Consider the following 27,290-nt stretch of genomic DNA (forward strand, 5'->3'; position numbering starts at 1 on the left):
TTAATTTTCCACATTGCTCTTAAAAGGATATAATGATTTAGGGTACCTATAAGAGTCTACTCTATTTCATATTAGACCACCTATTGAACCTGAAAAATTAAAGCTACATCCTATGCATCATGAAGATGATTATTTTTTAATGGATAAAAAAATGAAATTGTAACTTAATCAAAGTAACAGAAGCAGACGTTATATAGTGGAATGACATTCTAAGTTTTAAAAATAACACAAAGATGGCAATATTCCACAGGTTTATTTTCCGTACAACGCGTTTCGACCGTTAGGTCATTATCAATTACAATAATGAATGGTTGGTTTTGGGGTTGTATTTATATAGAACGGATGGGTGACAGGTGGAAGGGGAAGTTGGGGAAGGGTATGTGTCATTGGGTGGAGCGCTTCGGGAATGGTGTGGCCAGGAGTGGGGAATGTCCAAAAAATAGTTGTTCATTCATCAGTGAAATGCCTCCTTCTTGCACAATTTCCAATTTCTCCAAAGTGTCCAATCTTCTTAATTTTTAAAGTGTGTCCAATCTTCTTGTAACTTAATCAGTGGATTAATAGGTGATTAATTCTGTCTTTCAGAATTTTCTCCGATGAGGAAATCCAAGCCATCAAGAACATCACAATGTGGGATGTGATAGTCAATAGTACCACCATCAAACCAGGAGACATCCAAAAAAATGTCTTCTTTTGGATGAGTGGTGACCCTTGCCCTCAGCCCATGCAACTCAATGCAAGCTTGTTGGAGCCGTGCAAGTACCTCAGAGGATATGACTACTTTGAGGGCAGTGAGCTCTCGTACATATATGCCATCATCTTCCTGGGTTTCATTCCAATTGTGTGCGCTGGTGCAGGCTATGGTGTTGTAAAACTACAGAACAGGCGGAGGAGGAGGCTGAAAATGAGGCAGGAAGAGAACAACAATGGGAAATCAGTGGACAAGATGATGGTTAAGGAGTGGCTGCACCAGAACCACAGGCGATTGGTCAAGGTGAAGTTTGGACCCGAAGAGGCTCTCCACACGGTGAACAGGAAGGGCGAAAAGCTGAGGACTGTAACTTTCAAGGGTATGGAGTCCCTGGCAGTGGAAGAAACGAGAGAGGTGATAGGTGAAGTGACCTCTAGTGGTAAGAAACCAATGGCCCTTTTAAGGATACCAAAAGACCACGATCTAGTCCTGGAATTTGATTCTGCTGGCTCACGAAGAAAGTTCATGGCAAAGCTAGAAGCCTTTTTGGCATCTCACAAGAAGAGAATTGACTCCTCACCGACGACCAGGGAGCGAGTGTTGGCTACTGCGGAGACGAGGGAAAGAAGGCAAAAGAGATTGGAACACTTCTTCAGGGAGGCATATGCGTTGACATTTGGTTTACGTCCTGGGGAGACAGCACCTCCGGTATCTGCTGGTGGGGATGTGGTCGCTGTGATGAGGACATCGCTTTCCAAGATGGAGTTTGCCTCTGCCTTGGGAATGAGATCAGATGCAGTGTTTGTGAAAAAAATGTTCAATATTGTTGACAAGGATGGAGATGGAAGGATATCCTTTCAAGAATTCTTGGATACAGTGGTGCTTTTTTCTAGGGGTAGAACAGAAGACAAGTTGCGGATTGTTTTTGACATGTGTGATAATGACAGGAATGGAGTTATTGACAAGGTAAGGCTTGAAGCTTGTTTTAAATTACATGCTTTCAATATTTTAACCTTTTTATATGCATTTTATGGAACTGAGACATAAAATGCGGCTCATTAAGAGGTTCCATCTTTTTCTCAAGCTTTTCATCTGAATGCTACCATATCCCATTGTTTTTAGCTATTCCTCAATTTTGTGCTGCAAGACTTTTTACAATGATTGCGTAGACATTCAAAACAAACCCACCTGACATGTGAGAAGGAATGTTAATGGAGATATATGTAGAGCTTAGTGAAAAAGGTGGTTCTTATGGCTTTGAATCTTTTGAAAAGGTGTGCTGAAGTAGGTAAGGGATGGAAAGGAAAATTTTCTGAGTAGATGAAAGTTAGTTATAAATTAAAATTTTATGTGGATAAAAATGTTGAATGTCAAATAGCCTGGAAGAATACTTGGAGGTATCTTTGATCACAGAAATAATTTTCATGGGCATGATAACTAATATATTGGTATGTGTACTTCATATCAAATCTGTTATTTTATATTTAGAAACCTGATGCATTTAGTTTATATGGCTTAGGAAAGCTGTGTAGTTATTTTTATTTCCATTCATCATGAAATGCTAATGCAGATTTTGTTTCTATTTCTTCTTGCCAGGGTGAATTATCGGAAATGTTGAGATCATTGGTAGAGATTGCAAGGACAACAAGCCTTTCAGATGAGCATGTGACTGAACTCATTGATGGAATGTTCAAAAATGCTGGACTCCAAGAGAAAGACTCTCTCACTTACGACGACTTCAAGTTGATGATGCAGGAATACAAGGGTGATTTTGTAGCAATTGGTCTCGACTGTAAAGGAGCTAAACAAAATTTCCTTGACACATCTACCAATGTTGCCAGGTATAAATTATTTTTTACAGAAGTTTTCAATTTAAATATTTTCAAAAAGACTTAATGGAAAGTGAAATATTATAATTGCATAGAGATCCATATTTTATTTTGATTTTTCATTTATGTATTCCTGTACAATTGAGACTTTTAAGATGTAGTCTCAAGAGTATACCCTGATTGACAGCATTCATTGCAGTTGTTAACTGCAATGTTCTTCCTAAGTAGATTTACAAAAATCTGAATTGGCATATTAATATTTCTCCTTCCAGTAATGTGCATGTTAGGGTGGTTTTTTATTTATTTTTCTGAAGGATCCCACAAAAGTTGCCAAATGTCCAGAAAATGTGGTTAGAGACAATTCTTATTAAGGAGAAATATATATTATTTACAAGCACATATATTGATCTTCAATACATAGTATTTGGTTACATTTATGGACAAGGAAATTTTAATAATCGGAAATTGTCTGTACATAAAATGCTAATGCTCTCTTGGAGTCAGTGAATTGAATAATCCATAAAATTACAATCAACATTATTTCTTTCACTAGGATGACCAGCTTTCACATAGAATCATTACAAGATCAAAGAAGACATTGGTTGCTAAAAAAATGGGACTGCATCACAACATTTCTGGAAGAAAATCGTCAAAATATATTTTATCTGTTTGTCTTCTACGTGATCACCATTGCACTCTTTGTGGAACGATTCATTCGTAAGTTCTTAAAGCTGTAACATTGAATGAGTTAAAATAATAGAACTATATTTTTAGAAAGTAATCTAATTTTAAAATAGCTCTGTTCTATTAATGTATTCTCCAGGACTTGAAATTAGGTATAAGTCCTACTGGAGAACATGGAGCCTTTTCTTTTGTAAATTTTAAGTCTGATTAACTTCCTTATTTATACATCATCTTTATATCTGTATTAACAATGCACTGAAGAGGAATCTAGTTCACTTTGTTTCTAATGTGTTTTTAGAACCATAATTTAAAGTGATTTTAAACAGGTGACGAGGTACTTTAGAAATAGTTTTTTGAATGTGATCAAATAATGAACCAACCTGATTTTCAATTTTGAACAATCATTTTCATGGGTTGAAATAAAAATAGGACCATTATTTAAAAATATATTAATAATATAAATGAATATAAAAAAGTATTTTAAAAATATTTATAAATGAATATAAACATTATTTAAAAATATTTATTAATGAATATTATAATTATTTAAAAATATGAATGACTCTTATGTTCAACTTCTAATGAATCAAGCCTATTCTACAAGACTCGGTGACAGTAACCAGTGTATCATTAAGCAGTCATGACTCTCTGTTCAGTTGATGGTGGCACCCTTTGTTATTTAGATATCAGTGTAATCCTGAGGTGCTCAGGTTGGGTATTGATGCTGCAAAGTGCACTGTTGAAGTCTATTGGGAGAGAGATTGAGAAAACTTTTGAAGGGGCTTTCAAAATTAAGATAGTGAATTTGTGAAAACATCAGTCAAAATGGGTGAAGGGTGTTACTGGTTACAAAGATTACCCTACAGAAATTGGCAAGAAAACATTTGGGGAGGAAGTTGAGTCATCAGGTTAAGGATTGGGGGGTAGGGGGTCAGCCACCCCCATTCACCATATTGTTCTCTGGAGAAGCTACATATTTATTTAAGGAGGTTTTGGCTAAATGGTTTTCATGCTTTATATTGGACTCTGTGTAAGTTTTCTGTCTTCACTTTGTGGAATCATGATCTAAGTAAACTAGTTAATCTAATTAACTAGTATGATCCAAACTTGCTGCTTTCATGTAGTCATCTCATACAGGAGATATATGTATATATGTGGCTGTTTTTCAGTTCCACTCGCCATATGTGAGGACATTAGTGTGTATAGTCTGGCATGAAAGTTTGAAAATTGGCACTATGGCACCAGACCCAGTGTATATAATGACTACCAACTTTTAATAAAATTTGCCTTGGTTAAATAGTAGTATTACATTCCAGAATATGATGGTAAATTATTTCATCTGTCTTTGCAATCCAAACTTGTTGAGCATGATATAATCACAAATTTGTCTCATTTCTATTTTAGATTACTCATTTATGTCGGAGCATACAGACCTTCGCCATGTGATGGGAGTAGGAATTGCTATTACTAGAGGTGCTGCAGCCTCCTTGTCATTCTGCTACTGTCTACTGCTGCTGACAATGTCTAGGAATTTGCTCACCAAATTGAAGGAGTTCACTGTGCAGCAGTACATTCCTCTGGACTCCCACATCCAGTTTCACAAGATTGCTGCCTGCACAGCTTTTTTCTTCTCCCTCCTGCACACTGTTGGCCATGTGGTAAACTTTTATCATGTGTCAACCCAGCCAATAGAGCACCTGCGATGCCTCACGGCAGAGGTTCATTTTCCATCAGATTATAAACCAACCATAAATTATTGGCTCTTCCAAACAGTGACAGGTATGGTTCCTATTTCTCCCAAATATTTTTCTTAATTAATATTTTCTTTAATATAAAAGACAAAATCCTGAGTCAGTCATAAATTAGCTCCAGTGTAAAAAATTACACTGTTTATTTGTTGCTGTTCACTAGAGCAATTTTAAGTCTGGAGTATATGAACTATGCATCCATACTGGTTTATTTAGTTACTTCATTTGTTAATGTTTAAGTATTGAGTTTGCAAGAGTGAAGTACATGAAATTCATGTGATGAGCTATTCATGATATTGTAAGTCGTCTTCGCCGACGGTAAAAGGGTTTGGGGGAAACAAAGCTGGGAACAAGTCCAAATGCTCACACAAAACCAACTCAACTTTATTCCAACCAAGTCGTACACTAATATTCTGCTGCCCAACTACAACTGCCTCCTCTACCCGCCATCAACCCACGTCCGTGGAGTTGCCGAGAGAGATTGTTTCCCAAGCATCTCTTCCGATGACAACAGGAATGTGCTGATGGCTGCATTTTGGACAAAGTCTGTTTGAGGCGGCTCTCCATCATCTCGCAGATTTTAATAAACATAATGAAAGCCGTGCTTATAATATGAAAAGATTTGTTCAATTCAAATAGATATCCAAACCTTGGAAAAATGAGTTTGAGAATTGTAACCTCAATGTTGTAATTTATGCATGTAGATAAATGCAGAGTATGAATATGACATTGAAAAATACTGCAGTCAATTTTATAAGTATTTTCACCATGTAAGTTGAGAGCCGTTTACTGCATTAAATTGTATGAGGGCTTGATGTGACTAACAAAAATAGTTCTTAATTATATATAAATGGAGCTCTCTCTTGGTTATGCTACATAAAAATTCACTTCTCCTCCTTTTCAAACTTTCCCATTGTGGCCATGGAGTTTGGTATCGTTGAATTTTTAAAAACATAAAATTTACTTGTTTTAAAATAAAATATACCTCAAACATTCAATGAGTTATGAATGCTGGCAGTTGAATTATTTTCGCAGTCTGTTTGGATTTTTATCTGGTACATATATAAATTATGAAGAAAATGGTATGAAATGAAAAATAATTAATGGTTTTAAACTTTTCCATCTAGTTTTATATCCAGCTTTATGGCATAATTAATCGTAAATATGAAGATGAGCCGTATTAAGCATTAATTGGGGAGAGCAGCTGCTTTGAGGCCTCAGCCTCCAACTTGGCTTTGCAAACTCAAGAAAAAAAATTGACATTTAATTTGAATTAATGATAAAATATGTTATGTGAATTTTTAATGACGTAAAACACAACTTGTTTAGAATAACTAGGGGACAGGGCAAAGTAAAAACCATAAAATTTGCTTAAATAGAGGGTTGTCAGTGCAGTGCCGTTATATTACATTTTACTGTGTCAGATTTAAAATTTTCACTGAAAGTAATCTGGTAACATTGAATTATGGAGTAGTGGGGGGGAAGTTTGGTGGTATTGAGGGGTTAAAGTTTTGTTTGGGGGGACCTCTTTGCCCATTTGTGCTTTGGGGCCTCAAGGTTCTAAATCCGGCACTGCTTGCCATGTTGGAAAGGCTTAAGTTTTCCTTGAGCAACTATAGTTGGATAAGCTGGAGTGATTCCCAATTAGGTAATCCTATGCCAGATAGGTTGAAGTATAGGAGTGAGAACTGGAATGGGAACTGGCTGGGATTACATAGCATTTTGACATGTTCATGTCAAAATGCTACATGTAATTCCTGCATATATCCATGCTGTTAGGTTATATGCAATACATAATATGTACCTTTATTATTAGTGAATAAAACTGAGGTGGGTTAAAGCTGGAGACCTGGAAAGCTGCAGCTTACTAACCTGGTCAGAACAAATTATTATATGTATGTACCTGGCAAAAGATTTTAATCCAAACTGATATAATCGATATATTTTTCCTAGTTCATTAATCTATCCATGTAAAATTATACAAATCAAAATTGATGAAAAAGCTATAATATTTCACCAACATGACACCATTTTCATTTAGTATGCTACATACTAGTATCAATGGTGCTCACTACATTCATCATTTATTAAATGGCCACCCCCAGTAAAGTATGTGCTTTCTTAAACTTTTTGAAAGTATTTTTTAGGGTCACTGCCAATGGAAATGATATTGTTGGTGTAAGTCGTGGAATATGTGAGGTACTTAATTCTGCATTATGTGGCCCGAAATATCTAATGAATGCAAACAACTATGAAAATAATTGCTCTAATGCTCAGCATTTTAACATACACATATTGCCTATTTAATTCTTCCATTCATACATTCTCTCAAGACCACAATTATTTAATCATCTACCCCTTAAAAACTTCTTTTCCCGGTTCAGACTGATATCAAAACAAATAACGAATTTCTTAAAATTTCATTTGGTCATAAACATTAATTTTTTGCCAAATTAATTTTAATACTATGTCTTTGACATCAGTACTTCTGGAATTGCAACAACTAATTACTATATTCTGAATGTGTCCACTGAATTTAATGAAGTGTGATGATGATCTGGAGTTTTATCAAGAGACTGAATTTTTACTCTTATTCTCATTCTATTTTAATGCTTTACCTATGAATGAGGCTGCTTTAAGACACAAAGTGGATAATGCAGTCTATTTTGATACATACATATTTAAATAATATCCATTGTGTAAATTATTTTCTGTATTTGGGAGCATTACCGAACAGATTTTTTGTTTACAGGTATCACAGGAGTGTTGCTGTTTGCTATCATGTGCATCATATTTGTATTTGCTCATCCCATTATTCGCAAGAAAGCTTATAAGTTTTTCTGGATAACTCACAGCCTCTATGTCGCCCTGTACTTGCTCAGCTTGATCCATGGATTGGCCAGGCTTACTGGTGCTCCGAGATTTTGGTTGTTTTTCATTGGACCAGGAGTAGTCTATGCCTTAGATAAGGTTTGTACGGTTATTAAAGGTTTTAAAAGTGCTATTTTATTTATTATTTTTGCCTATTTCATGTGTGTGAGTGGGTCACTTTCATTAGCAAAAGCTTCACAAACCTGTGTGTGTGCCATTGTGAGTCCCAAACGGAATATTATTCCTTAGAGCAAATTCACAAGGAACATGAGAGTGAATGTACTACATTTCTTAATTGTATTTTTTGCCTGATTTCATGATTAAGGAATATGCGGAAATTTGTTCCCTTGACAAATCTGCTAAGTTAGTGAGTGGGCTGCATGCATGAGTGTTTGTTTTATTGTTCTTTCCATTTAAATTTTTGCATTTCTCCTCACTGACATTTTGTCCAACTTGCCAAACCCCCATTTTGCCTATGGCCATGGGGAATTAATTCAATCAGAGAGGAAGTAATCAATTTAGGTACAAATGCACAAGCAATATTTCTTTGCATTATTTAAGCTCCTATACTTTATTATATGACTCCTCCGCAAAGAATGTGGTGTGTCTGAAGAAATTTTCTATTACAAAATTCAAATTGTGATGATATATACTAGACACTATCACCACTCTCACAGTAACATCAACCCAGTGAGAAATGGGTGGTGGAATCCACGTGGAACCAACGTGGAGAATTAACGTGGATACCACGTGTTTTTGGTCGTGGAATCAACGTGGAACCCACGTGGAAATTTGGTGGAAAAATTAGAACAGCAGTTGGTGCTGTCCTAAAACCATTAAAACCTCAACCACTCTATATCTAAACCTTCTATATATGTGTCTACGATTTTTCATGTGCTCTCATGGCTGCCTTTCCACGAATTATATAAAAATAGAATGTGCGATACATTTTCACATAACTAGCGTGGTTTCAGGATGATAAATGACGCAATGTCACCAGAGAGTTAACCCCTCAAGCGCGGCGGGCATTTAATTAAATCCCATCTCAGCGGCCGGATGAGATTTAAATGACTTAGCCTTTTTGGCATACTATCATTCAATAATTTATATCTTTCATAATATATGATCAGTATCCTTGAAAATTTTTGCAAACTTGCGTAATATAATGCGCTACTATATATCAATTTTTCGAGCGATTTGTAAAAATATTTTTTGTTTTATGTATATCCTTTTATGAACTAATGAATAAATTTTCAATTTTGAAAGATTTTTATTTGGTTTCGAACAAGTTACGAGATCTCTAACATTCTATGCATTTAAAAAATACAATTACATGATGTAATTTAGTTATTTTGGGTTGAAAATTTCATAACAGAAAGGATACTTTCGATAGGATTACCCGTTCCGCCTACTTGAAAATTTACCACTCCGCCCACTTCTCTGACTTTGTTCCATTGTTACTGTATCATTTCGTATAGGTAATCACATGCTAATGTTTCAAACGTCAATATGCAAATATTCAAATGATTTACCTTAAAAAATCTGCTTTGTGTGACATGATTTGAAGCAATCCAAACATAATCCCGCTGCACATTTTTCACACCAGTACACGCAAACTCTTCATTTCCCATATTACGCACAAACTTCACACATCCTTTGAGACTTTGATTTCTTCCCAGCTGCAGGAATTGTCTTTAGGAAATGTATTTCTGTGAGTCTTGGTACTAAATTGTGTATTGAGTGACGGCCATGTCCAAACAGTTCGTATGACGTTGGATATTTCCAAAATATTACCTCGACCAATGGCACGCGAAATGATAAGTCAAATTTTTAGACGTGTTTTCCTATGAACAACATATCAATTTAGGACTTCCGCATTCAATAGTCTCCTGAATAACTTCATACACCACTTGTAATGGCGTTTTCTTTCCATTAGGTACGAATGCAATAACAGGTCCTTGAAATTCACCCCAGCAATGAATTTACTATAACCTAACGCACAAACAGACTTCCGAATCTCTTTTTTGCCTTTCAATACTATTTCCATTTCGTAGGATCCCCAATTATAAAAAAAATACCACACACAGGAAGTACACCCGATGAGAATTTCAACACACTGCCTGAAAGCACACCACGCAGCATGAATGACTCTAGTGGACTGAAGCTCGTGGTTTAGAAGCTCCCTCAAGAGACGAGGAAATATCTCGAAGGGGCCCTGGTATACGCTGACTGTTTAGATGGAATCTTATCTTCGTTGATTACTGTCCAGAAAAAAAATAATAAAAATAAATGCAGAGCGAAGCACATGGCCCCTTCGCTTAGGACGCTAAGGACTAACGAGGCGGACCAAACACACTTGGGGCTTGAGGTGACGACAAACAAGGAGAAGACGGAGAGATGGCATTGAGCTTAGAAGATACCGTATCTCAAGCTAAAGTAGCTGACCCTTGTTGACGTCTCTCAAGCAGAATAGGCGGAAGTTTTCATGATAGAACAGTTGAAGGAAGGCGTTGAGTTTTTGGACCGAAGTCGTCAACGCGCTGGTTTGAAACGAAATTTTATCGAAGCATTTTAAAAACATCTTGTAGGCATAAAGCCGCTATGAATATTTTATTGGAGAGGAAATACATTTCTTCAAAAGATAGAGTAATTAGTTTTAATTTAACATACAATATCTGGCGGAGAAAAAATATTATATACAGTAGGTCAGGAAGCGTACTGGGTACGCATGACGGCGGCATACGAAATTTAAAGGGCGCGTACTGGGTATGCATGACGGCGTTGAGGGGTTAAGTTCCACAAATTAGAAATTCTGTTTAACATTTTATGATAATCACCACAAATCCAATTGAAATCAACGTGGATTCCACGTGGGTCCAACCACTCAATATCCACCACCACCAAATATCCAAAACTCAACGTGGATTCCACGTGGAACTCACGTGGATTCCACCACCCATTTCTCACTGGGAACACCACCTTCCAATATTGTTTCCTGTTGCAGCTCTTGAATCTATACTCTGATATTTCCAAGAGCAGTGCTCTTCTTAAGTGATAAGGAAAATAGTTCCTTGAACCACAATCTTAGTGAATCAAGCATGCTTGAGGACACAAGTTAATTACATAATTTCCTGTGTACTACTTTTTGCTGTAGGTAATATTTAAATTAATATTTGTTTTAATATTTATATTTTATAGATTGTATCCCTGCGCACAAAGTACATGGAACTGGATATAATTGAGACGGAACTTCTGCCATCTGATGTTCTCAAAGTGAAGTTCTATCGCCCACCAAACTTTAAGTATTTATCTGGTCAGTGGGTGCGCCTCAACTGTACTGCTTTAAGAGATCAAGAATTCCATTCTTTCACTCTTACTTCTGCTCCTCATGAAAATTTCCTGTCATGCCATATCAAGGCTCAAGGTCCTTGGACATGGAAGTTAAGGAACTACTTTGATCCTTGCAACTACAATCCTGAACAAGACCATCCAAAGGTATCCATATTTCATTTATTGCAAACTACCAAGCAATGATTTTTGTCTTTTTAATTTATAACCCTATGAAAAAATTGTATAAACCTGTATAAAATTTATATACATTTTATGCAATAGTCATGACAATGTATAAGAATGTATACAATTTTTATACTAGTTTGTACAATTTTTTCATAGGGGTATGTATGCATAAAGTGCTTCAAATTGTGAACACCTTAACCCATTTATGCCTAGTGTTCCATTTTTGGAACACCTGACGCGACTTTCTAATTTAATGACTACAACTCATTACACACTGATATGTCATGGTTTTTCTTTCTATACCTCTATATAAAGGTATATTGCACTACGGGGACCAAAGAATTAGTCAGTTTTGCCAACTCATCGCAGCCAGTGTGTTGAGAAATATCGGTCTTTTTTTTCGAGGCAGTTTTACTGAGACCATCTCAAATGTTATATTAATAACTATTTACCATTATGCCTGAATGTTGTAAATTTTTCCCTGCATGTTCAGTAATAGTTAACCTATCGTGCTTAAAAAAGATAATTTTTAAACAATGTATAATTTTTAGTTATAAGCGTTTATTTAACAGTGTTCCATTTTTGGAACACTAGGAAAATGTACTACTATTATGCATGCATTCAGGCGCTCAGAAATATTCACTTTAATTTTGAATCAAATGAGCAATTAGATTTGGAACAATTAATAATCTTCCCGGTTCTTTGCTGCGCGCTTCTGCTTATCTCATTCATGGTTCTTATGATGAGAACTTTGACCATGCTGACCGTTTGCTGATACCGGATGGTGATACTACTGAAAATGACGGTGTATCAGCTTCTGATTCGCCTCAGCATCTTCATGCTCAAAGAAAAAAGGTAACCAAAATTGTGCGCAACGGGCATGCAGCTAGGACTAAAGGTTAGGGGGGCTTTAGGTGCAACTAATTCTGGGGGGTATGAAATACCGGAGGTTCGGGTGCCCTCCCCAAGAAATTTTTTATGATAAATGGTTCAAAATTGTGAGTTTTACGGCTTTTGAGGGATATTTTATTAATTCTTGCACTATTCTACAAGTAATATTCATTGAATTAAGTAAAATGGATTGAATTAAAAAATTTCTCTGAGTTCTGGGGGGGTTTTATCCCCCAAAATCCCCCCCTCGCTGCACCAATGGTGCGCAAATAGAAGGAAGCCGATCTGACAGCCCAGCCAGTAGGAGGTAGAGTTTCAGAAGAAAAAATGACGAAAATGAAAACCCCTTCCGAATATTTAGTACTCTTTCTGGGTATTGAAGTGATTGATATAATTGCCAAATATTCCAATTTAAATGCTGCAAGCAAGGGGGTAAACCTTGAACTGACTGTCAGTGTCATTTTTTGGAATAATTTTCCTGAGTGGATATAAATTCTGATGTGGTGGAATCTCTGTTCCGAGATGGCATATGCTTTGGGAGTAAAGACCAGATTCGCATAATTCTATAGTTAGTGGTGCAATGGGACGTGATCGATTTGAAACAATATTTTCAAATTTGCATGTTGCTGACAATTCTAGCTTGAACCTCATGGACGAGTTTTCCAAGCTGCGACCTCTTATTGAGCAACTGAATGACAGATGTATGAAATTTGTACCAAATGAAATATACTTCAGCTTTGATTAGGCCATGATTCCCTATTTTGGTCATCACGGTTGCAAACAGTTCATTCGGGGTAAGCCTATTCTGTTTGGGCATACATATATTCTGGTGTGGTCCAATGCATCTAGGCTACATTTGTTGGTTTCAGCCTCATCAAAGAAATACCCCGAACACTCAATACCAATAATATGGTGTAGGTGCTTCAGTTGTTTGGCAATTTACTGAGCCACTCACAATGCAGCATCCTGATAAATACCATTTTGTGTTCGACTAATTTTTCAAAAGCATTGCACTTCTTGATAAACTTCATTCAATGGGACACCAAGCAACAGGCACAGTGAGAAAAGATCGCATAGAGAAACCTCCTTTACTATCTGATGCTACCCTAAAGAAAAAAGATAGGGTCACATTTGATGATGATGGAAAGGACAATATTATTTGTAGATGGAATGATAACAGTGCTGTGACTGTTGCATCTTGTGGTGCAGTTGTCAATCCTTTGCAACAGTCGTCAGTTCTTATTCTCAAAAGCAGAAAAAAAGATAAAAGTTAATCAGCCGAATTAAATCAAAGTCTTTAATGAGTGTATGGGAGGAGTGGACCGAGCTGATGAAAATGTTGACAAGTAACAAGCATCAATACGTGGAAAGAAGTGATGCACAAGCCTTCCATTATTCTGCTTTGAGCTGGCTTTACAAAATGCTTGGCAATTGCATTAAATAAACGATGTGAAGCCAATGGATCTTCTTGAATTCCGTCACCTTGTGGTCTGTCACTATATGGAGACATATGGTAATACTGCTGAGCCTGGTGGGAAAGGGAGACCATCTATGAATCGTAAACTTGACTCACATCATGACTGCATGAATCGTACTATTGTATAGCAAGGAAAGCAAACTCGCTGTGTCCAATGTCACAAAAATAACACTTTTTAATGTAAAAAATGCAATTTATAATTACATGTGATATATTACATGTGGATATCACTCTTAATAATTAGTTAATAACTGTCTGAAACTAATGTTTTACCAGTTACCATTGAGGTCCTTATAGTAGTGGATTTGCATAGTGTTCCATTTTTGGAACGCCTTGTAATTAATAATTGGCAAGATATACATTGTTTTTTCTTTCGGATATTGTTTTCATACGTATTTTTATCTACAATATGAAAAAATCAGGTTCAAATTCGCATTTTTCAATCCTTTGGCATAAATGGGTTAAGGTGTTTTTAAATTCATAAAAGGATATCATTGCCCTGTTATTGGCAGAGAAAAGGTTACCTAGCTTCAAGCTTGTGAGACTTTTAAAATCTACAGGGAACTTGTACAAAATATATTTTACCTAAGTTTATCTAGCAGCACAATACTACCAACTGTCTACTCTAAATCTAACTGCGACTAAATCCCTAAGAAAGTGGGTGGATTTGATTTTCAGTCATTGAAGATATCAACTTGCTTAAATAGAATTTATTCAAAGGGATGTTTCCACCCAAAAGGCAGGTTTCATTTGTTCAAGATGTGCTTAGAAAACTGTAGCAACAATCTTCATGTGATTAAAAACAAAAAGTTAAATTTAACTGTGAGTTGAGAGATAAAAACTGAATTGTGTGGATTTAGCAATATTTCTTGTACATGCTGGCTATTTTTGATCTCAAACATATCAATTACATTTTGCTGATGAAGGATACCTACTGGAGATAAATTGAACATTATTAATTGTTATTATGAAATTATTTTGCTTTGAATTGATTTGAATTGCCATTTTTAATTTCAGATTCGTCTAGAGGGACCCTTTGGTGGTGGAAATCAAGACTGGTATAAGTTTGAAGTGGCTGTTATGGTGGGAGGTGGCATCGGAGTCACTCCTTATGCTTCCATTCTTAACGATCTTGTTTTTGGAACGTCAACTAATCGTTACTCGGGCGTTGCTTGCAAGAAGGTGTACTTCCTGTGGATCTGCCCCTCACATCGACACTTTGAATGGTTCATAGAAGTTCTTAGGGATGTGGAAAAGAAAGATGTTACCAATGTCCTAGAGATACATATATTTATTACCCAGTTTTTCCACAAGTTTGATTTACGTACCACTATGCTGGTAAGTTGAATTGTTCATAGCATATTGACCCTTTGCAGTCCAACGTTGAGGCTGGCTCTACAAGTCTAGTGCTACAAGCACTAGGCTTGTCGAGCAAATCCGGTAATCTCTTTAAACATTGCCCTTGTATGAATCGCTTTGCCTTGATGTCGAGCTCAACTCAAAGTAAGACCTGATGCAACGACAAGCCAAGTGCTTGTAGCACTAAACTTGTCAAGCCAGCCTCAATGCGGACCGCAAAGGGTTAAAATTATGGAATCTTAAGATGACAAACTATAGGTTTTAAAAAATGAAGTGGTCTCGTTTTTATAAGTGGTGAATGGCTTTGCATTTTATGAGCATATTGAAGCTTACAGGGCACAAATTTCATGCATTAAACATTTGTTCTCACATTTAAATTGAAATAAAGTTCAAATTTTTAACTTCTTGTATGAGACTTTTATCCTCTTTCAGAGAATCATTTCTTCCTCTTTGTTTAATGATAATATTGAAATCGAACAATTTCTTCGCGTTAATATTGAAATATGTATTTGTATGTATTTATATCTAATTTTCAAAATTTTAACAGGGCAAATAAATTAAATAACTGTTTTTATTTTCAGTACATCTGTGAAAATCACTTCCAGAGACTGTCCAAGATGAGCATGTTCACCGGGCTTAAGGCTGTAAACCATTTTGGAAGGCCTGACATGTCTTCTTTCCTGAAATTTGTCCAAAAGAAGCATAGCTATGTAAGTTGCTATTTAATAAGGCCCTATATTATTCAGCTTCATGGATGCTTGAGTTGATGACCAGTGCTGACATACCATCCAGCAATAAATTTTTTCAGAGGACTTACCCTAAATGTTAACTTAGCCTTGGAAAAAATTGCTTAAGATGTACCCTGTATGACCCATGATTTATGTCACCTAATGTGAATTACATATCTTTCTATTACCTTAAAAAAGTGGAGTATGCAGATGAATAACTTGTGTTAAGGCAAATTTCCAAGACATTTTTGAAATTACTAACAAACATCCCTCATGAATTTTTCAATGAACGAAAAAATACTTGAAAGGATAATCATCTACCAGAAAGGAATGTGAAACAATTGGCAACATCTTGATGAGAGATTACTGTTTGAGATACTAAACCATTTTTCCCCCCATGGATGTCTGGTATCCTTGGTGGAGCTTTAATCTTAAGAATTAGCTTTTGAGTTTTAATTTTGACTCTACCCTTCAGTATAGTTGTACTGAGCGTATAACTGCCTAGCTTTCAATCTTATTTGTCTGGCATTCAAGATCATTTCTGAATCCCGATAGTTTTGGTAATTGTATTTTGAAACCCTAATTATGGGTCAGAGTGAATTTTGTAGACTGGTGATGTGATGTCTTGGAATATAATCATGAGGCCCTAACAATCCCCTCCATACATGGACGTATAAAGTGCTGCATCTTACCAGGGTACTGTCAGCCTCCCTTACTAATTAGGGCTACTTGTGATTGCCATGAAAATTCTTTTTTTTAAAATATCATTTCAGTTGGTAGTGCCACCTAGGATGTTTTAAAAGGAATCTCAGTCCTACATTGCTGTGGTGATCTGGAGTTATGAGGGCAAATAGTCTTAACAATTTGGTCTTGCCTATTTTTGAATGTTTTTGGGTTTTTTTGTTGTTGGTCAAAAGAGGAAATTTCAGTTCGATTCTGCATATGATTATTGCTATTGATAAAGTCAACTCATTCGATTTATTTTAATTCATGACTTTGTGAATTGTCTTCCCACTTACCTTTTGGAAACTCAAATTTCATGATTAGATGTACTTTTAGCTTTACAATTGATCCAAATTTTTCATTTGATACATAAGTTTTCGTTTGATAGTCATTACATATAATCTGAAAAGTGGCACACATTAGCTTGCTCTTGGATGGCTAGTGTTTACAAATATCATATGTATTTGTCTTTCAGGAATGATTTGTGTTGCAAGTTAACTGCTCTAGGCATAGTAACATTTTATATTCAGGTTAGGACATGTTGACTGTGAAGTCATCTTTGAGTATGTGTAGAAGATAAATTTCTCCATTTATAACTTCTATAGCAATATAGATTGAAAAATATGAATAAGTATGCATAAATATGCATAATGTGGATGTTAGACAGTGGGATAAGACAAAATGGAAAATTTTTTGGCTTTCATAACAATCATTACATAAATGTTAAATAAACCTTTAAAATTCAATCGGATATTTACCATGACTTTCAAAGGACTATTTAAATGGAAAAAAGTCTTCTGGAAGAACTTGGATAAGGATATTTTAAGCCTTCTTTATTGCAATACATATCTCCTGTTGAGCCACCAGTTAGATCTTTTGAAGGTTGAAATGAGGTAGATTTAGGTAGGTGTACAGTTTCAGCCAAAGGAGAAATTGGTGGCATGAAAAAATGGTTTCAGTTTCACTATGTGTGGAATAATTAAACCAACTCTTATGTGGATGGAAATGGATTTATTAGCCAGCACTAACAACACATACTCATTACATTAGGTTAGACTTACACATCCAGGTTTCCGATTCAGTCTGCAAAATGGAAACATACGCCTTTGTTGCAGAAATAAAACACTCATGTAATGTCAGGTGAAAAGATGGATACCAAGTGAAACAAACATATGCTAGCAAAAACACAGTACATCACAAGTTTGAATAAAATCACCATACAATAACTCATAAAGGGGCACTAACATAGTGGTGTGGTTGGGAAAGAGCCTGTCATAATAACTCACATACCCAAGGTTAGCCTGCAACTATGACAACTTACTTGGAGAGGGAGCATTCCTTGGAGCCTTATTTTTTCAGTGGTTGGCTGGATATTATCACTTGAAATTAAATAATCCACATAATCTAATTTATGTACAGCAAACATACACATATCAAGCTTTAGCTTGAATCCTGCATCCCTTGACCTCTAAGCTTTAGCTTGAATCCTGCATCCCTTGACCTCTATAGCACCTATTGCACTCACTGGAAAAATAAATTTTCAAAAGGTGCTGTACACAAAAGGTCTTCTATATAAATACACTAGCACACCATTCAACTCAGCTAAAATATTTTCCATAAGTCCCCGAAAAAAAAACTGGAGCCGAGCACTTCTCTGGAGCCAGGCAACCCATGCAACGCATGTCCCTTACGTGTGCTCAATGTCAATGTATGGGATGATTCTTCATCAACTCAAACGTGGAGGAATACCTTTGACTAATAATTTTTGTCAAATCAACAACCATCTGAGAGCCCATGGCATGCAGGCAGCATTTATATTTGCACTACAGTTACCATATATTCTTATTGATCTGTTTCTTTAAATCACATTGGCAGTTAAGATTACCCACTGTGAATAATTCACTGACTCAAGTGTACCCCATGTGACCATTTTGTTGAGTTTATCACCAACACATCGAGCGTATGGAATATGGATAGGGAAACTCCTGAAAACAGGTGTAGCTTCTGGCTTGAGGATCACTTGTGCTGAGGGACTTGCATAATAACACAACCCAGGAACTAAAACCTCTGAACCTGTCTGATTCCCTGGGAAGCTCCACCACATCAATGTTACCATTTTATAAAGCATAATCTCTCGGCACCCTAAATAAAATGGCTTTCTTCCCTACGTCATCAGGGATGTATATGCCAATAAATAATAATGGAACTGTTCCTTTAATATGCACCAGTCTTCACCATTACCTGATGAAAAAAACTCAGCAAATTACCAAGGGTTCCAACAAAGCTTGGATCTCCTATATTGACCATTTTCTTACACATGTGGTTGATACCTACGATTAAAAAAATTCACAGAAAATATTTACGTGAAAACTCAGTATCCCATCCTCATTGCCATTTGATATGTGCAGTATAATAAAACCAACCCTTATGCAGATAGAAATGGATTTGTAGGCTAGCACAACAACACTTCTTCATCCCATAAGAATTGACTTGCACGTCCGAGTTTCCAATTCAGGCCGCAAAACACAAGATGGAATCATGCGCCTATTATGGCAGAAACAAAAACTAGCATAATTTTGGGTGAAAACATGGCCACTTGACAAACTAAACTGAAAGCAAACACAGTACATTACAAGTTTGAATAAAATGTCCAATTTTTTGTTATGAATTGTTATGTCTATAAAATATTGCTTTTTTGGGACTTGAAGAAATAATTCACTCTCTAGTCTCAATGTAGTCCCAATTAAGGTAGAATGTTGGCATGAAATGGTAAAAAATTTATCCATAAATATTTTGTATGCTACAAGCTACTCCATATATATGGTGAGATATACCATATACATATATGTATGACTTGGTGAAGTTGGGTGTTGGTATTTTACTATACATGTACTCTCTTCATCTTTAAGAGTGTGTTGGTATAGCGGATGGTATTGGTTTTTCATAAGCCTATTTTTATTTTAATTTGCAGGTCAGCAAAATAGGAGTATTTAGTTGTGGTCCAAGACCACTTACCAAGAGCATTATGTCAGCCTGCGGAGAAGTGAATAAGGGACGTCGGCTTCCATATTTCATTCATCACTTCGAGAATTTTGGCTGAAAGACCAAGAATATTGAATACCTGTGGGGGCCATTTTCTGGATGTCCTACGCTCATCATCATCTTCTTAATGGCCCCTTGAACTTTCCTCTATCCCTTATCAGTACGCCGAGGGCTTTCATGTTTCGAGCAGTGGTGTGCATAAAGCTTTAGCTCTATCCACAGCTAGACTTGTATGATGACTACAAGTAAAACCTTGGATATTGAATGGAATGCTGGGAGAGAAAATGTGATAGTTATTTTTTTATTTGTATATTGCTCTGAAGGCTCTCATCTTTTCCTTGTGGTGAAAGAATTAAGCTTTTGCTCAGTTTTGAGGAAAAGACGTATATATTTTTAATCAAAAGATTAAAAAATACATTACAATGGGAGGAGTGTCAAGAATGCCTGGTTGAAAGAATCAAGACTTGTCATTGCGAGAATGTGTAGGTATGTTTTGTTGCTTAATTTATTCTACTAGAGTTGTAATTTTTTGTATCTTTTAAGAATGCAAAATATATTCACATTCAATTGCATTGTTCAGGTATTACCAAAAGAAGGATATGGTTAGTTACCTGCAATTGAAATGAATTTGCTAAGTCATGATTGGTTCATTTTTATGTAGAGTATGTACATCAAAATTGGTTATTAAATATTATTATAGCAACGTTTCTTCATATATTGTTATTGACTATGTATATCATTACATCAGGCCACTAGTGAGACCCAGCCAAATTCTATAGGAGAAGTGTTGCTGCTATAAAAATTTATTCATGTAGCACATCTTTTGCATGAGATTTCTAGCAAATTAATGTCAGAGGCTTTTGGGAGAAGCTGCGTATTGCACTTGATACAGGACAATAGTCATCTGCTTCTGAAAGCCTCCGATATTAACGGTTTCCGCTGTAAAAGCTTATGTTTCAAGTTTCCAGCAAATTTATACTTTACCTTCCTCATAGTCCTCCCTTTCTAGTTACATGTTTGGTTGTGTTAATGAATAAATGTTTATGCCATGAATATCTGTGAGAGGTAACAGGTCTCTATCTTACAAACCGGAGCCCAGATTTTCCACCAGCATTTCCCTCAGGGTTTGCTGTTGGAGAGGCCTTGCCCGCCCATGACCATGGGGCCCCTTACCATAAAATGCTTTGCCAGCCCTCACCTAATGGCTTGGATGAATAAATGTGAGCAAATGGTTTTGCTCACAGTATTTGGAGCATTTGGTTCATTTTGATTGCATCAAAATCGGCAGCTATGTTGGGGGAGCATGACCAAATGTTCAATTTTCAAGTATTTAGAATGAATGAAATGGAGTAAATACTTCATTGTGTGAGCAAATGCTAAGAAATAAATGCATCTCTTCTGGAGGAGATGCATCTAGGAAATGTTTCATTATTGGAGGTGATTATTTGCCATGAGTGACTATTGATTAGCATAGAATCCATTTTTTATAAATCAAGCGGTGATTTTAAAGCATTTACAACCACGACTTTAGGAGAAATATAGGAAACTACAAGCGGTGCCCTTTTGTCAGAAACATTCTAAAATTTTGAACTTGGGCTTTCACTCCAAGATTCATTAGTATTGGAGGCTTTCAGGTGCAGATGTGTGTTGCTCTTTGTCAAGTGAGCTTTTGCGGCCATTGCAGGATGCATTATTAGATGATGTATAAAAATTGGAAGGTTGGTGTCATCAATATACTTGCCAGCCCTCCTTACCTTAGAGAGAAGGGTGAAACCTCTCAGCCCTGTCCTTGAGCAATGAGGGAAATTTCCCCATTCAGATGTTGTGGGTAGGTGAATCATGGATTCAAGAAAAGTTACCTGGTCGAGCTTCCAGCTCATATCATTAGAAATTGATACAGTCTGATGCAGAACATTCTATGTACTACACTCTATATGTATATCAGTTATATACTGGTTCCAAAACATTTTCACAGAAATGACACATCCCATACAATTTTCGATCTGAATTGTATTTATGATGGTGAATTTATACCTAAGTGTCAAAAGAAAATCCTTGAGTCAATAAATATGAAATATTCTAGCTCATATCTGAATGTTGATTAACTGGCAAAGAGAGCAAATACTATTTACATACTTGAACCCTATTTTGATCAGTTTGAAATTCCTGCTTATATTTGATATTTAATAGTTAAATGCGGTGACCTAAGAAAAGCAAGGCAATGAATTACTATATTAAAGTCTAGATTAACAACTTTTCCTTACTGTAAACCACCATTCCAGTCATGATTGGAAGGATTTGAAATATGATAATGATATTAAATAGATTGGACAGCTGAATAATGAGATTCAGAGAAGAGTGAGAGGGAAGGGACATCTGGATACCTAAATAAAAAGATGAGATAACTTAATTGGCAAAATAAAAGAGATGATAGTCAGACACACTCAAATGTCAATGGCCAAGGGGTTAAAAGGCCTGTCAAGGAATACTCCAAATGAATGTTATTGATCAGGTGATAATATATGAAGGTGAGGACAAAAATATGGTAAGTTAGCACTGCTAACAGGGTTTTGATATCTTATGCTCCTCGTCAATAATGGTTTTTAATGATACATATAGTCAAGGTCGACCCAGGACCAGAAACATTTGGATGACCTTAGGTCTTCATTTAAGGGCAATGAAATTATTCTGCTATGACTAGGTTATTTATTACCAGCTTATTGAAAAAACCCAGTCCTTGTTACATATTTCTCTTTTACCTCCATTGCGGAATGCTAAGGATTCACTGATCCCATCCCAATCGGATTATGAAAAATTCTTGTAGGTCTTTATTGAGATTTGCTATGCTATGTAGGTATCCATATGGCCTCTAGAGCTGCATCATGCTGGTGGAATTATCTATCCTATGGCCAAAATTTTATACTTTGACTGGAATGTGACGCAATCGATCTCACTCGAAAGCAGATAAAGAAGTAGAAAACTTTGATGTTTTTGCATTCCCTAATCCGCTATTAAAGGTGTCAATGATAGGTGCCCGTTAATTTATATTCATAAAGAATTCAGTAAAAGAGTAGAAGAAGTCAATGTAAATTTGGCTTTTGGTCATCATAATCATTAGTTAACAATCTTGAGATTGGATTTACACAGCTATCCATTCCGCTCTCCTATCCACCAACCTTTTCATCTCGATGTACTTCTTCTCTTTTACGTAATTGATAAACTCTCCTATGTAACTCATTTGGAGCCGTACCATCCCTTCCTTGCCCTTCCCCTCTACCTGTCCTTCTACGATTGTTTTCATCAGGCCATCATGCCTCATAATGTGACCAACTAAGTTGTCCCATCTTCTGCTTAAGGTTTTTAGAAGACTTCTCTTTTCTCCCCTTCTTCTTAGCACTTCCTCATTACTTACACAGTCGATCCATTTTAAATATCTTCATCATTCTTTGGTAGCACCAGGTTTAGCATGATTCCACTCTTGACATCTCTGCACCTGTCAAGGTCCGAGCCTCGCCTCCTTAGAGAAACATGCTCAATATGTAGCATTAGATGAATTGTTTCCTTATCTGTATATGTACTTGTATTTTTAGCTTTAAGAAGATTCTTCTTTATATAGAAAGCCCTCTTTGCCTGCTCTTTTCTACTGACTATTTCTTTCTTGCTCATTCCATCATTAGTCATTTGGCTTCCTTGGTAACAAAAGTCTTTCACCTCTTTAAGCTTTTGTTTCCCTTGTTAAATATTTGTCCCATCCTCTCTTTTGCTGCATACTAATACCTTAATCTTCTTTTTGTTCATTTCCAGCTGATATCTGGCCATCGTCCTGTCCATATTTACACTAAACTTTTTACTCAAAGCTATTAACTCAAAGCTTTACCCTGATAGCTCATTATAAGTCATTGAGATAAGGTGAAAGGAAGAAATAAGGAATTTGCTTATAAAGTTTCAGAGTAATTGACAAGCATCCAGAGTAATGACAAAATGAAGGCCTAACTTTCTGTACTACCGTAGATGTTGTTATTATTCCATCGTTTTAGAGTATTCAATCAGGGATTTATGTATAAGAATAATTTTTCCATTCTTGGCACTTCTATACTATGAGTAGAAATAACATCCTATGGCCATAATTTGAAAATCATTCACATTTATGAAATGATGGTGACCCCACGAGAGAGAAACATAATTTCACATGAATAGCGACGTAGAATATGAAAATGCCGGAAGGAATCTCATCTAAAAGAAGAAGATCATTCTCTGTATCAGCTATGATTGTTAAGTCATCAGCATATTGCAGAATATCATTACTTTTAGTGTAGACATTGACACCCAAGGCCTTCTCTTTGATTTCATTGTTGACTCTCTTGATTTAAACATTACAAATTACGGGGGACAGAGCACGCCCTTGTCTCAATCCTTTTTCATGTTGTTACTTCTGCATTGTTGGATCCACATTTCATCAGAGCTTCTGGATTTTTATACAAACTGTGCACAGTTCTATAATGATTGTAGAGAACTCCAATTCCTTTCAGAATTTTAAGCATTGCATTCCATTTCATGTTATCAAAGACCTTCTCCAAGCAAAAAAATTCTATGAAGTTAGTTATTGTTGTTTTTAGGGTGCATCGACATCTTAGGTCATTTTGCACCGCATTCTATGAAAGTCAGTTTTTTCTGGTATGGTATGGTATTTGGAGGAGACGACCGACAGCTGAGGTCATTTTCACCATGAGGTAAGGGTAGATAAGGAAGGGTGGAGAGAAACCTGGTGTCGGCATTAGCCTGCTCTTAACGAAAGGCGCCAAGGGGACCATGGCTTAACATCCCATCCGACGGATGGAGTGTTGCGCTTGAAATGTCCTCCACACAACATTCAAGCAGGGATCGGGCAGTCTCTGAAAATTCTCTGCTGCTGCCGGAATTTGAACCCGGGCCCACCAGGTGGGAAGCCAACACTCTAGCAACCACACCAATCCGATCCCCTGAGTTTTTTTTTCTCCATTCTTTTCTCCATGAGCAACCTGAGAGGCAAAATTGCCTCGCTCATGCCCTTACTTTTCCTATATCCGAATTGGCCCTCATCCAGAAATTCTTCTGGTCTTTGTTCTATTCTCTTGTAGATTCTCGTCATATCTTCAACACATGTGTTGTCAGGCTGATGGTCCTAAACTCTTCACACTTACCTGCTCTCTCCTTTTTGGGAATAGAAATTATTGCTATTATTTTGGTCATTACGAAGTTTATTATACAAATATAGGAGAGAATACAATTCTTTTTAATCTCATTTACTTTGCTACTTGAGAATGAGTAGCATAATTAATGAGATAAGTGTATAACGTGAGGGTGAGATTAAATCAGCATCAGCATTAGTAAGTAATGCAGTGCAGTGGCGCAGGGAGGGGGGTTTTGGGGGATAAAACACCCCCCCACCCCAAGCTCAGAGAAATTTTTAAGTTTAATCCATTTTATTTAATAGATTAATATTACTTACAGAATAGTGTTAGGATTAATCAAATATCTCTCATAAAGCATTAAAACTAGTCATTTTGAACCTTTAATCTCAAAATTTTCTGGAAGGCCCCCGCAAATCCCACTTACCCTGGTGAGTATGCAATACCCCCACACTCCAAAGTATTAGTTGCGCCTAAAACCCCCCTCCTAGCCTTAATTCTTAGCTGCGACCCTGATGGAGTGAGTTATAATTGAAGCTTCACCTTCATTTTAAGTTCTTCCATGAAGTCTCATCTGAGTGTATGTGAAGAACTAGCTTCTCTTTCATGATGATCCTCTGTTACCAGATCCTGATAGATAAAAAATGTGTACGCATTTTAGGTCTCAAGACCATGAAGATTTTTTCAACTGGTGTTTAATATATTTAAAAAAAAGCAGGCTCATTACCTTGTGTTTTCTTATCAATCTACCAGCAAACAAAATCAACGTCCTTAAAGAGTTGAGCGTCAGGACATTAACCTACTTTCAGACTTCCAGGTGTGGAATAGGACTTATAAGGTCGACTTAGAGAGAATTGCCCATTCATCTTCCTCGATCTCCTTCCTACTTTTCATGGTGCTAATCGTGGTGAGTTCTTTAATAACCGTCCTTGATTACGGCCTCGGCCGCTTCCTTCGATTAGCGAACATGTAAGATGTGTGAGGGGTGTAAATGCCAGCCGAGGAATAAGGAAGAAATACGCCCATGTATAACACTCATAAAATATTTGCGGCTTCTTATCAGGGTTTGAAATGGATAATTCCTCCTGTTATTACTTTAAAGGCCGCTATACACGGTGAATGATCATGCTGAACGATCACGTGATCATTCACAGGATCATCTGAGCAAAATAGAACATGTTCTAATTTTTACTGAATGATCATGCGCATGAAAGTTCATTCGCGAATTGTTCCGTCGTACACGGTGAATGATCATGCGCATGATCATGCTGAATGGTCATGCGAATGAAATCATTCGCCGAGTATAGCGGCCTTAATCTATTCAGAAATTTGGTTTGGCGTTATTTTTCTTCAAATGATTCATTAATAATGCATACATTAAATTTTACGGATCTCTGACTTATTATAACCTGTCCTTATACCAAAGTACAAGAAATCGCTGCGTATCTGCTGGAATAGGGTTTAATTTTTCATGTGCTAATGTTCAATTTATTTTTTTTTTCAAAATCGGTTTTAGCCACAAAATATTTTCATTAATTTAAAAAGAGAAAATAGCAAGGTACTTTATGAAAACCTTGAATTTGTTGAATATTGTGATTGCGCCCCATTAAATTCACAGATTCGCACAAGAATCTCCTGTAAATGATTTCTCAGAAATTACGCAGTTGAGAAATTTTTTTGACGGATTTCCATCCATGGATGGCTTTGCTGCGTTTATGATTACTCTTTAGTGATTAAATGTTGCACGATTAAATAGAATTATTCTATTAAATTGGAAAATGGGACACTTTTTTTCGGCCGTTTTGCCACTTTGAACCTCGCTGTAACATTTTCGTGCGGGTAATGATCGTTTCTTCTATACTCTAATAGAATTTGATTACTGATTAGCTGCAATTATTGTAAACTAACTTGATAATTTGTGTGTAAATAATAGGTATCGTTGTTTTGAAATTGAATTCTCCTTCATTTTCATATCATCAGCCCATTTAAGGAATAGATGCTGATGGGACTGCTAAGCATGAACTCATGTACGCTCCGCTATTTTACAATTATCTATTCATACTACCTTGTTTATTCATTATACACCTATAGCTAATGTTATGGTATTTTAATTTAAAGTAGGTACTGTGATGGATAATTATTACTACCTATAGTAATCGGCCATGCTGTTAATACCATCATAGCAAATGTATTTTGCGTGTAATTATGGCAATGGACTTTGCGTATATCGGATGCTACCTGTATTTAGGTCGCGAAATACAATTAATTTGATAAAGGTGTATTCGGAACAGTAGAACTTACTGCATCACATAGACGTAACATTTTCCTATGTCATTTTCCGCCAACTGAGCAATATCGCTCGTTGAAGTCTCCCGAGAAATTACTGTGAAAAATGATGCCTAAAAGTAAAACTAGTCACGAGAAACCGTAGTGATCTCCTAGACTTAAATTCCAAAATAGAAAGCATATAAATTGGAGAGCAGTTAAAATACTCTAGTTAGAGTATATTAAATGATGCATCGTCAATTAAACGCGCATCAAATTTTTTGAAACTAATAAATGA

At 36.3% G+C, this 27,290-nt stretch overlaps 1 protein-coding gene across 1 annotated transcript in view; it reads left to right on the forward strand.

The window, feature by feature from the left end:
• Positions 1–20,266, forward strand: part of LOC124159382 (dual oxidase) — a 255,853-nt gene extending 235,587 nt beyond the window's left edge. The window contains exons 9-17 of the mRNA XM_046535156.1: positions 586–1,657; positions 2,288–2,532; positions 3,074–3,237; positions 4,609–4,983; positions 7,705–7,922; positions 11,022–11,318; positions 14,725–15,045; positions 15,648–15,776; positions 19,489–20,266. Coding sequence (XP_046391112.1) covers positions 586–1,657; positions 2,288–2,532; positions 3,074–3,237; positions 4,609–4,983; positions 7,705–7,922; positions 11,022–11,318; positions 14,725–15,045; positions 15,648–15,776; positions 19,489–19,617 — 2,950 coding nt within the window. The 3' untranslated portion in view covers positions 19,618–20,266. The remainder of the gene's footprint in view (positions 1–585; positions 1,658–2,287; positions 2,533–3,073; positions 3,238–4,608; positions 4,984–7,704; positions 7,923–11,021; positions 11,319–14,724; positions 15,046–15,647; positions 15,777–19,488) is intronic.
• The last annotated feature ends 7,024 nt before the right edge of the window (positions 20,267–27,290 follow it).

This window comes from Ischnura elegans, chromosome 5, assembly GCF_921293095.1.
Source record: "Ischnura elegans chromosome 5, ioIscEleg1.1, whole genome shotgun sequence".
Taxonomy (NCBI): Eukaryota; Metazoa; Arthropoda; class Insecta; order Odonata; family Coenagrionidae; genus Ischnura; species Ischnura elegans.